The following is a 12,408-nucleotide window of genomic DNA, read 5'->3' as shown; positions in this document are numbered from 1 at the left end:
TTTGTAATAATTTTATGAAGAGGTTATATCTACCATTATGGGTGTGAGTTACCAGCCAATAGAGTATGGGTTACCCATTCAGGTCATGGCAGAAGTGCGTCACATTGATGCTATGGGGATTTGGTCATGCTTGTCAATTTCTAAATGCTTTGAAGTTATTTACAGTGTATAGTAATAACTGTGTTTATTCATTTACGTAGATAATGGAGAGTTTCTCCAGGTTTTGGCAAGCTATGGCTTACAGACAACTACTTTGGCAACTAAAACTGATGGCAATGATGGCAAGGCTGAACACCTAGAGTATATTGCCTTTGCATTGGTTCCCGTTTTCTTCATCATGGGTCTCTTGGGGATCCTCATCTGTCATGTCCTTAAGAAAAAAGGATATCGTTGTACAACAGAGGCTGAACAAGTAGAAGAAGAAAAACTTGATGAAAAAATAGGTAATCAACAAGTCTAATAAACAACTTCTGTACGTTGCAACTACTATGGAGTAATTAATTGTGAGACTTCTGTCATTTTTCCTGTCTATATTTGACATCAAAACAATGCTAAGAAAAATATTTTTATTACCATTATAAGTATGTTGGGTTTTGATCTTTGCCAGTCAAAACTAGGAGTGTTCCAATTTCCCATGCAAGTCCTCAATTAAAAGCTTGCGAAGGGATCAAAGTATCCAGTATATTTGTTTGCAGCTATACACTGTAACTGGAGTCACCAGATTGCTTTTGTGCATTCCACGTGCTGTTAGCAACAAAATATTATTATCCATAATTCTATGTGAGGAGTCACAAAAAGCTGCCTTTTAAAGCCTTTTAAAATCTTAATTTTATGTTTAGCAACCTTAATTTGTTCCTGTTGTACTGTCATTCTTATCTCCTCTCTCATTATAAAACCTAGCCTTTGGACTGACTGTCTACATTCTGTTTTAGGTAATGCGTGCTGATTATAAATTGTTCTTAACGATACCTTTGTTTTGTTCTAATGTTTGTTTGTTTGTGCTATTGTTTTTATGGTTCCTTATTCCCATCTTCTCTTACTTGAAAAAAAGAACAAAGAAGAGAGTGTTACCACTTGAGGAGGGCTTTAGTAACTCAGTATAGCATTTGGCTAAGTAAATACAAGGGCCAAGTCACTTGTAAATATGTTGGGCCTCTTTCTTTCTCCCAATTACTGTCAGTAGGTTCATAATAGGCGCAAATTACAGTGGCTCCCTGGTAAGGGTAGAGCCATGGGGTGCAGTAATGATGTGTCAGTACATTCTTAAGCAATTACTGCCTGGGGCATGTACGCAGTGAGTGGGACTGTCTGATCTGTTAGTTCACCTGCGTCATAATGGCAAGGTGAGCAGTAGTGAAAGGGGGACAACTTTTAGGTCTTTATTTGGGGCAGTAGCTGTGTCTAAGTTGCATTGCAAAGTTGCAGGTATGAGGATGAAGATGAAGGATGGGTACAGAGATGGGGAAGCCCCTAAACTACCACTTAGGCAAATTTAGGGTCTTGCCTATCAAACTTGCCTCAATCCTGTGATTATTTTTTTTATTATTATTTTTTTATAAAGCTAGTCATAACAATTATTAGGGAAGGGCAGAGCTGTGCCTCTTAGTTGTCCTATTTTTCTCTGTGATCTTTCTCTGCCTTCTGAGGTTATTCTGGGGAAGCTTCCAGTATTGTTAATGGATGCGATCGATTCCAAAAGTGTTAAGTATGTCTTTTCTTAAATCCCTTGCTCCTGTAGTATTTGATTTAAAAAATCAAATATTATGTCCTTGTAGCTGTGGTGAAAAGCGTAAACTGAATCTCTCTTATACTAGAAGTTGGTAATACCTACTTTAAAATAGTGACTTGAGACAGTTTAATGAATTTTTGTTCTTTTTTTCCTCCCTGTGGTTAGCATTGGAAATACTGCTCTCTTGTCTCTTTATGAGCTAGAGAAGGAATTTTGGTGTATGCTTGTGAAAATACTGAGTTTATTCAGCTCTTGGATGAATACGTTAGAGTCTGTGTGGATTCCATAAACGTGTTTATATTTTTTCCTGCATAAGGACTCAAAAGTCTCATCTAAGCTTTCTCTCCAAAGTAACAATAGATCATGTCTTTTTATATGTAAGTTTTTCTGGTGTGTGTTTGTGTTTTGTTTAGGCTTGTTTTTTTGTTTGTTTTTACTTTGTATTAAAATTAATCAGTTCTTGATTTGGAAGGCCAAGATATTGACAACATATTTATTTCCTTGCACAGAAATGAATGAAACTATACATGAGAATAGCGACACTGTGGGACAAATTGTTAACTACATTATGAAAAATGAAGGTATAGTATTGTGATACTGGTTATAAGCCTTTGTGATGGTGTTCTATAACAAATACTTTTTTTCAGATATTCTTAAGTATGGTATGTTCATGTGTTTTCATTTAATAACAATTTTGTACATACTTAACTCTTTGAGATTGCCTTCAGAACGCAATAACTTCAAATAAAATAGGAAAGGTTTTCAATTACCTGAAAATTATTTGGTATGGTAAGTTTGGTTCATGCACTTCTCAATATTTTAACTATTTGGGTGTTTGATTTTTTTATGTTCATGTTTTTGTATTGTTTGTGAAGTAAAAGCTAAAGGTTGCTTTCTTTATGGCAGTGTTTAAAGCATGTGAAACATTTGTGTTTTGACCAGATTAAACTTGTTGTCTTGAAATGATTCCTGCAGCTGTTATCTCATGAAGGGTTTGTGCATAACTGAGGCAATAGGGTAGACTAGTGCTAACGTTGAATTTTGAACATGGTATCTTCATGTGTTGTGTGTGCAATGTAACGGATAAAGAAGATATGACTGAAAAAATAAAATCACAGTGAAGTAGCCTATGGAGTGGTTGATTAGTTCAGAACATCTTTCTTCTACTGGGCAAATATTTAGGAGACTGCATGTTTTTATAGTACACGAACCTTTAGCCTTTTAATATACCATTTATATAAATCAAAGTTCTCCTAAGCGTTGAACTTGCTTTGAATTACTTCTGAATGAAGACTAATCATCTGGAAGAGCTGTGGTTATGGGTTGGGTTTGTTGTGTGGGGTTTTTCGTGTTTTGTGTTGTTGTTTGGTGTTTTTTTTTCCTCTCAATAACTGTTAGGGCTTTGAGTTTGCGTATTTTTCCTTGAGGTTAAGATTAGGTACATCACGTGGGTTTTTTTGGAATACGTGAGCAGTTGGTAGTTCTTGGCTTATAACCAATTTGCATTTTGTAAGGCTCACTTAAACTGGTGTTTTTAATCTCAAGTTGCTTTGTACGTGTGAGGTGATGATACTCCTGTGGTCAAATGGATGTTTTAAAATTTTCAGAGATCTTGTTTGGGAGCGTTGTGCAGATGGCTACGTTTTATGGCTTGTATTGGGGCAGAGCTTTGAGTGCAATATGTAATTTTAGTAGCTCATGTTAAGAAAATCCCATAGAATTATATTAACATTTTTTGTATAATTTTCTGTCATGCCTTTTTGGACTACGTAATGTAGTCGTCTTTCTTTTAGATGAAATTTCTTTGAGGACCTTTAATTTTGCTGTTTGTTTTTTTTCTGAAGTTAGAGCTGTACACTTTTGAAGAATTCTATTTATTCTCATTGCAGCAAATGCGGATGTGTTAAAGGCCATGGTAGCAGATAGCAGTGTCTTTGAACCTGAAAGGTAATTACTCATCTTTCTAATGCATGTTTCCTGAGGCAACTAAAACTGTACCCTTTAAAGGGTTTTATTTCCTGAGTTACCAGCTAAGAGGATGTTACTTTGATTTCCTTGTGGTGTCTCTGAGTTGCTAAATTTTAATGTATGCTCTGAGTTAGTAACTGGCTCTCCTGGATATGTGTTCTAGCTTTGTAACACAGATTTTTTACTGCTTTTGGGGCTAAAGATTTACAGAGGCTGCAAATAGTTGTTTGCTTTAGGGTGAAGTTACTTACAAGTTGGCTTAGTCCAAAGCTACTCTGTCTTGAAAGAACAGAAGCATTCGTTTCACTTGTATGGATACTAACTTAAAATAGACAACTCTTTCTGTGTCTCCTTCTGGTTTACTTTTTTCTTTATAATTGTGGTAATAATATACATTGGGTGACCTGCATCTTATTTTTTTTTCACTACACGCCTGTTTGGAGAATTATGTAGAGAAAGTAGTTTAGCCCTTGAGTTGCAGATGCATCATTTGTGTAAAAGTACTTATATCTGTACATAAATACCTTTAAACTATATCTTTACTACTCTAAATACTCTTCGTATGTAGTTCTGTGTTCATATCCAAGGCAGAGAAGATGAAAGTTCAAGTAGTGCTGTGTCACTAATAAAAGAAGTGGGACTGTATAGTTTTAGCAAAACAAATAGTTGAGTATGCAACTGCTTATCTCCTGTTTTAATGGTGAGAGGTTTGGTTATTGAACTCCTTTTGTAAGTTCAATTTTTTCTTCTCAAGTATAGGAATTATTTTTAAAATTTTATGGTGCAGCAGAAATATTTGTTTCAGTTTTAACTCAATCTTTTTGTGTAGGGATGTGTGGTGTTATTTTGGGGGTTTTAGACTATTGTTTCAGTGGTGAACTGAAATACAAAAAGTGAGGGGAAGGGAAAAATGATTGTTTGCTCTTACATCATTTCTTGTCAAATACTCCTAAAGCTTTAGTAACTCAAGCGCAAGTCTACTATATTTCTTAGTAAGTTTGGTGCATAATGAAACACTTCATAAAAATAGGAATAGTAATGGCTAAGTAAAATCCACACTTCTGCTACTTAAAGCCATCAGTTCCTGTCTTTGCATCAGATGTTGAATGGATTTTATTTCCCTTATAGCATTCTCTTACTTATTTGAAGACCATTAAATGTCTCCTGTCGATATTTTTGTTTAAAAAAAAAAAAAAAAAAGCATCCAAGTAACTCCAATCTCTTAATGGCATTTTTTATTTCTTTAATTTGTTCTTTCTGTTCTCCTTTGGAGTATCTCAGTTTGTTAGTATTTTTCTTGAAATAATATTTCTAAAACTGGATGGAATGTTCAGCTGAGTCATGATTAATGCTGCGTAATGTAACTTTAGGTTCACAGGTTATACTCCTGTTATTTTCACTGTGAAATTTGTCCTTTTTAAGCAACAACATCGTAATGATTCATGTACAGCTTGTGATCTTGACCTTCTTTTTCTGAAGAATGATAATCTGGCTAGTTGCTTTTTAATATGGGTTTGTAAAATTTTTCTGCTAAAGCACTGAAATTTGTGTTGTCCTTACTACAATACATCCAGTATTTTTAATAAGATTTATGTATGTGTGAATGTGTCTTTTGCACACGTGCTCTCCTCTGATCATCCATCTTCATCTTCTCATCTTGTCCTCTACAAGTTACTATGGATGACTCAAATTAATGGGTACTTCAGCTGTTCTTCTATTCCGTTACCCAAGGAACTATTTGGAAGAGGGCAGGTTTAGATTAAACATTAGGAAGAAGTTTTTCGCTTTGAGGGTGGTGAGGCACTGGCACAGGTTGCCCAGAGAGGTTGTTGAGGCCCCATCCCTGGAGGTGTTCAAGGCCAGGCTGGACAGGGCCTTGGGCAACCTGGTCTAGTGGGAGGTGTCCCTGCCCATGGCAGGGGGGTTGGAACTCGATGATCTTTCCAACCTAAACCATTCTATGATTCTATGACTTAAAACACTGAGTATCATCAGGATCAGAACAACCACATTTAGTATGTCTTCCTGGTTTCATTGTAAGCTACTGATATATAACTCTCTGGTATGTCTTTTTCTTTTTTTTGAACAAGGTGTGCTACCTTATGCTACAGTAATTTCACCCTTAATGCGCTGAGCTTTAGGTTGCTTTAGGAGAATGTGTTGCAAGACAGTCCAAAAAAGTGCATCTGCTTTCTATCTGTGCTATCAGCTTTTCTGTTTTAGAATAAAATTAGATTGAGTTGATTAGATATTCTCAATAAATGCCTTTGGGTGGTCGTACTGCTTTTTCTTTCTTTTTACATACTTAAAAAAAAGCATTTTTCCGAAGCTTAAGATGAATGATCTGTTGATTGCTTTTCATGGTAGACATTTTAGTTTTGCCTCTGCAGTATCGTGGGACTATGCTCTTCTTCTGTGACTTCTTAAAGATATTGTAATAATTCTGAAATACTTTCCTTAGTTCTCCAAGTGTGAATTTAATCAGCTAATCAGGTGTCTTCATCAGTGTAAGTCCATGTAACCTGTTCTCTTCTATTTCAGCCTGATTTTATTTTATTTTTTTCATTTCCTTGCTCTTTGTATTAGTTACCTTAACCACATGACTGCAGCTGAATTAATTTATGGAAGTGATATTAACTGCAAAAATATGATACCAGAGGGAACCTTAAATTAGACATCCTCACAAATAAATGGTACCTGAAAAAAATAGCTATTCACTAGGCATAACTGAAGGTTATATTTTATCCCTTTTTCCTTCTTCAGAAATAAGATTTTGTAGTAAACACTAAATTTCCTTTATAATTTTTCCTACAGCCCTTTATCTCCTACCTCTCCTGGGAGTCCAACGAGTCCAGGGTCTCCTTTGTCACCTGGTGCTGTTCCATTTAAACACAGCTGCAAAGGCCATCACTTCCATACTGTGGGAGGAGTAGTAGAAAAGGATGTTTGTACTCGTTGTAGCCACAAACGATGGCACCTTATAAAGCCAGCTCATAAATCTAAAGAGCACAGAAGGAGTCGTCTTGGAGAAGTTACAGTCCTTTCTGTGGGAAGGTAAGACTTAGGTCATTTTATTGTATACCTTTCTTAGGGATGCTACAGTGGCCCATGTTCCATCAGATATCCATTGAGTCTACTCTGTTTACAGCATCAGTGATTGTTTCTTGTAACCCTGTTACTATTAGACTGAAGTTATTTCTGGAAGAAGTAAATGTGACTCTCTCTTTTTTTTTTTTTGAACGATGTAAATAGATGGGGCTTTACTGTATGTGTAAATCCAAAGCTATTGTTCTATTAATACTAGCTAAAAAGAAACAAGGATTGCATGCTAATAAATTCCTCTGTTTCTGAATTTTATATTTCTCAAGTAAGTGTTGGCTATAGAAAGCACTTCATTCTGTTTCATTATTTTTAATTCCTAGCTTATGTCGTAATTGTCTTAGAAAATTACTGTTCTAAGAAGTAGTATGCAATCTGTGGATTCTGCTTTAAAACACAATTCCCTGAGAAAGTGTGATTCAGCAGTAGTGATTATTAAAAGTACATGTAGGTAATAAGAAGGAAGATTGCTCTGAGGTGAAGCTGGGTCTGCGTGGGTGTCTGCTCTGATGTCTGGGTCTTGGGACCTGAAAATGTATTCCTGTCCCTGCACTGGGTACTGAGAATGATCTAACTAATCTCTGGGGAAATGCAACTGAATCTTTCTTTTGCTTGCCTCAGATTTAGAGTCACAAAAGTGGAGCACAAATCAAATTCCAAAGAACGGAAAAGCCTGATGTCTGTTACTGGTGTGGAGAGTGTCAATGGTGATATGCCTGGAACGCCTGTGAAACAGGAAGAGAGCGAAGCATCTGCCACACCTGGGAAACAGGAGATGCAAGAGAGAAGAAGCTCAGAGTAAACTGCAGGTATCAAACATTGGGAACTAATACTGAAAGTGGTATGTTGTGAAGTAAGTGAAGGTAACCAGTAAAGATAAATGAAGTTGAAAATGTATCAATTCTGTGTGAAAACTCATTTTTCAATTTCAAAAGTTTCTACAGAAGTCTGCAAAAACTGTATTTGATCACTCAGTTAACTATAAATTGGTAAAGGCTAAATTATCTACAAAATTCTTATTTAATTGTTTATTTGAACTTTGTAGTTAGAGTAGATATTGAAGTAAAAACTACTGTGTGGAGTGGCATCACTGGTCCAAGAAATAAAACATCTGCGTATTAATTTTTGGCAATAAATGATGGTTCAGACTTGGTGGCAATGTGCTTACTACCCAAAAGAAACAAACGCTGCTGACAGCTGCATCACTAGAATAACTACAGTGCTTCCTTATGCTTGCTGCCCTGTCCTGCGTGCCTGTATAAGGTGACTGCTTACTAGGTACTTCTCTGATAGATCAGTGGAGCTTTGGCTAATATGAATGGAAACATGAAAATGCTCGTATCGCAGGGATCTATGGTAGGTCACTAAGGCAGGAGGCTGAGGTTTTCTTGTGAGTCATTAAACTTAAGTGAATTGCTTCAGGTACTACATTAAGCGTGTCAAAACCATGTCTGGCATGGTTTTGGAATGCACACCAAGCTACTTAAAAAGAAAGGTATTCTGGGGTGGCAAAATAAAGGCACTGGATTTGATAAAGTGGATAAAGTGAACAAAGTGCACAGTGCCAAACTCTCTGTATGCTGAGAGAGGAAAAAGTCATGTTGTGTCAGCTCAGTCCAGTTTCAAACTCTCAGGAACTTCAAACATAGAAGGGAAATGCATAAGTGGAAATTGGGTATGTTTAAAAATGTAACAAGACCTAGAACACCTCAAGTGCCTTGAGGTTAAATGCTGACAGGCCAAGGTGCAAAATGTGGCCTTTTTGTTATATCCGGTTGTTTATTCATTAAGAAAACTTTCTGTGATTGTATCAATTTAGAAAGGAAGACAAAGTAGAGAGGTAGTATGCAATGGGATACTTCCTCTCAACCTTTACTGACAGCACAGGTATGACTATTGAACCAAGCTGATGTATTTGTCTAGACCAAATTACACCAAATTTTTGGAAACCATTGCCTTAGAGGAAGAAAGATTTGGAGATATGGTATGCTTCCAAATGTTTAAAAAGCTGTGGAAGGTAATGAAGTAAGTTGTTCTTTTTGCTCAGTGGGTAAGAAGGTAAATAGTAGGCTAATTTGCAAGGAGGTGGAGTTCAGGTTTCAAAAATTTAAGAAGTTGGAAGAAGCTGTTGTATTTTTATTGCTGGACATTTGTAAGGCCAAACTGGACAAATGCTTGTCAAAGCCAGTGTAAATACAGCTTGCCCTGCCTTGGAGGTAGGTGATGGATTGTAAGGATGGTTGGGGTTTTTGTTTTGCTTTTTGTTCTGTGGCAAATTTTGGCAAATCATAGCTGTCTAGTGGCAGCTGTCTCACTGCTGGTCTGTAATCTGTGAAGGATTTACAGATGTCAGTGCAAGACAAACTTTACTCTTATTTTCTGTTTCAGAATTATGTCCTGATGCTCAGGGATTTTTTTTTTTTGTTGGTGTGGTTTCTTTTTTAGTTTCTTCCCTTTTAAAAAATCGATATTAGCTAAAGGCAGCAGCAGATAACCTCTTCACTGGCTGCACTGGCATTTTCATGCCCAGCTAATTATTTTGTTACTTCTGTAACTTTTTTTCTTTTCTATATCTCTAATGGTAGCATGATCAGACTGTTTGTAATACGATTTTTGACTTAAAGGCAGACTAGTTATCTCTTCTTTAAGCATTAGAAATAAAAAGAAAAGGTTATATATGAAAATAAAGATAATTCCAGTGCACTTTGATTTAACAAAAAAAGCATCTGTCAAAATAATTCTAAAAATATTTTGTAGTCCATTTTTCTTTCCAATTTGTTTTTCCTCTCCCAAATAAAAAAAGCTGTTCCCTGTAATTACCTAAAAGTTGTTCTCTAAATTTAAACCATTACTACTTTAATCTAAAAATAAGCTGTTCTCTAGAGAGATATGATAGTATAGCTATAAAAAATTCAAATGTCCATCTATGGCAGCTTTTTATTGTGGAACTTCTCTTAGGATTAAAGTATTGCCCTTTCTGAAAACAAATGTTCTAATAGCAGAAAAATGGCTCCGGAATCTGTTGTAAAGGTCTCTCCAGTCCAACAGAACTGTTTTGTAAATCATCTGGGAAACTAGCCAGGCCTGTTTGATGTGCACTACAAAAAATAAACAGATCTTGCTAAGATACTGTTCCCTGGCATGGCTCTAGATCAGTTTTTGTCCAACACGATGAAACACTGTTCACATATAAACAGGTAGTAGTTAGACCTTTACTTCAATAATTTATTAGAAGTTTGAAATAAGTAATTATAGCTTAATTTACTGAAACTGAACAGATAAGCAGCATTTAAGACTGCTGTGCCTCCAGCCAAGAAATTTATGATAAAAAGCATATAGTTTTGGAGAATTTGCCTCAGAATCAGATGTAGAGGAAGAAGGCAAACACAAGTGTCTGTTTAACTGCTGCCAGAAGAGATTTGTTCCAGCATTTGGAGGCGGTAGACTTGTGCTTTCTGGCCTGACTTCAACCACTGTTACTGAGAGTTCCTGCATGAGATGGAATTCCTGAGTTGGGCAGTACCTGAATGACATAATATTGCTGGTTGCTTGTGTTCACTGGTACTCTAGAGTTCAGGGCTTTTTTTCCACTACACTGATGTGCTCGTAGTATTTTCCTGAAGTGACCTCAACAGTGTTTCAGCTTATCCTAGTGTCTTGCTGGCTGCATCCTTTGAAGTTGTAGCATGTCTTCTCCATGTCTCCAAGGTTCATGTTCTCAGCAAACTCCATTTCATCAGTTAAGTTTGCTTAAAATATGCTTAGTGGCACGTAAAAAGTAGTTGATACAGAGCTGATAATTGAAGTAAAAATTTTGAGTTGAGCTCTTGAACATCCATTGTAAGCTACGGGGTAAACAAAAACTTAAGGTACTGGTGCACTGAAGCTACGTAACATTTTCCATTCCTAGTATCCTTCTTAAAGTTGTGTGTGCTTTGCACTGTGATGTGATTTGTTAGTTTGTCTATGTGTTCATCCTTTTCATGAGTACCAGCTGAATTTTTAGTTCCTCCCCTTTAGGATTTCACATGCTAAACTTGAAATGCACAGCAACCACTTCATGCAATTGTGGCATTATTTTCCATTTCGGAGCATCTGCTAACTTTTTAATTGGCATGTTCATCCTAAAACTAATTTTGCTATTTAGGCTTATTTTTAGAATTGTTTTCTTTTCTTGCAGGTGGAACTTTTAGAAGAATCTTGTCTGCTAGCACTTTGGAGAAAACTGAAAACTCCCAAGAGATGCATACTATTTAAGGAAATGTATTTATGGCACTGTAGCATTTTACAAGTTCTGTGATGGTATCCGTGCAAGGTTAAACACTTAATGGTTTTTCACCAGTAAAATCAGTAAGATTTAGACACGTAAATGCAGTTGAGCTGTGTGGACCTCATACCAAATGTTGAGCTTCATCTTGGAAAGAAACATGACATATAAGGTTTTGGACAGGAAAGGTAAAAGCCTTATCAAATAATCTTAGGGGTTTTTTTACTTAGTCAAGCATTTTTAATGAGCACAATACTATGAGTAATATGATTACTCTATGGGTAGACTGTGTTTACCCCTCTGGTCTATCTGGATTTTTCTCCTCTGTTCTTCCCCTCCAGAATTTACAAGTGTTTGCTGAAGATAAAAGCCAGCCTTTGGAAGATGAAAATACACTTTTAATCTAACTGCTGTAGCCAAGCAAAACATACAAGGAAATAATTATATCAGTCAAAATCCGCATGTGTGCCTTTAGTACATGAGCCCTCAGACTCTGTGAAGGGTACTTCATAGTGGTTCAGCTATATGCAGATGTTAAATTAAATTGCGCTCTTCTCCCCCTTACTTCCTCCTTACACTTAACATAGGCTGAAGAGTGTCTTTTTCTATGCAATTGGGTGAGCTCTTGGGAAGGTTACTTTCCTCAAGGCCACTTGTTCTCTTGCCTTCTTGTAACTACTTACTCATGTTTGAAGAATGCCTGATAGTTTTGCCTTTCTCTTTTGTTTTTACCTTCAGGTTCTTTATTAAGCTAAGGCAACATATTTCAGCCATTAGATAAGGATATGGAATATTTGGCATTAAAAATTTATGGAGTATATACTAAAGTACTTCAGAGTGGCTTTATTGGACTGAGGGTAGCCATTTTCAGTGGCACCAAATCTTAAGCCAGTGTCGCTCCCTTCATATTTTAGGAGTGACTTACTGCTAAAAATATCAATGATGGTTTTGTGACGTTAATTCTTTGTGTCTACTTATGATCTCTGCTTTGTCCTGTTACTTGGTTTTGGGAGAGAAATCTTTGCAATACTTCAGCAAATTTTGCTGTGTAATAGAAACTGAAAAATAGCATTTGTTCTCAGTGCCTAAGAATACAAGCTCTAATGTAATGCATTTTAGTAGAGATTGCACTATATTCTGAGAATGAACTCAATGCAAATCAGTGTTTGTTTTGGAGTTTATTTGTTTTTAATTAATACTTTCAATACTTTTAGTCCAAGTGCTCTAAACTGTGTTTCTCCTTCATATCTGAGAATTGGGTTTCTTCATCAATTTATGCACTGTTAACAATCAATGTGTACAAAGATAAAAATTGATCTTCTTGCTTGTTTTAGACACTCCCACA

General features: G+C 36.2%; 1 protein-coding gene across 1 annotated transcript; it reads left to right on the top strand.

Moving 5' to 3' along the window:
* The first annotated feature begins 214 nt into the window (after positions 1-214).
* RELL1 (RELT-like 1) lies at positions 215-11,213 on the top strand. The gene is made up of 6 exons (XM_009886814.1): positions 215-443; positions 2,239-2,310; positions 3,619-3,676; positions 6,512-6,751; positions 7,418-7,605; positions 10,977-11,213. The coding sequence occupies exons 1-5, from the start codon at positions 338-340 to the stop codon at positions 7,596-7,598; spliced, it is 657 nt and encodes a 218-aa protein (XP_009885116.1). The 5' UTR covers positions 215-337; the 3' UTR covers positions 7,599-7,605; positions 10,977-11,213.
* Positions 11,214-12,408: the final 1,195 nt, after the last annotated feature.

The sequence above is a fragment of the Charadrius vociferus genome, unplaced genomic scaffold (genome assembly GCF_000708025.1).
Source record: "Charadrius vociferus isolate BGI_N301 unplaced genomic scaffold, ASM70802v2 scaffold186, whole genome shotgun sequence".
Lineage (NCBI taxonomy): Eukaryota > Metazoa > Chordata > Aves > Charadriiformes > Charadriidae > Charadrius > Charadrius vociferus.
The sequence above is the reverse complement of the archived record's forward strand: the minus strand, read 5'-3'. Positions and strand labels throughout refer to the sequence as shown.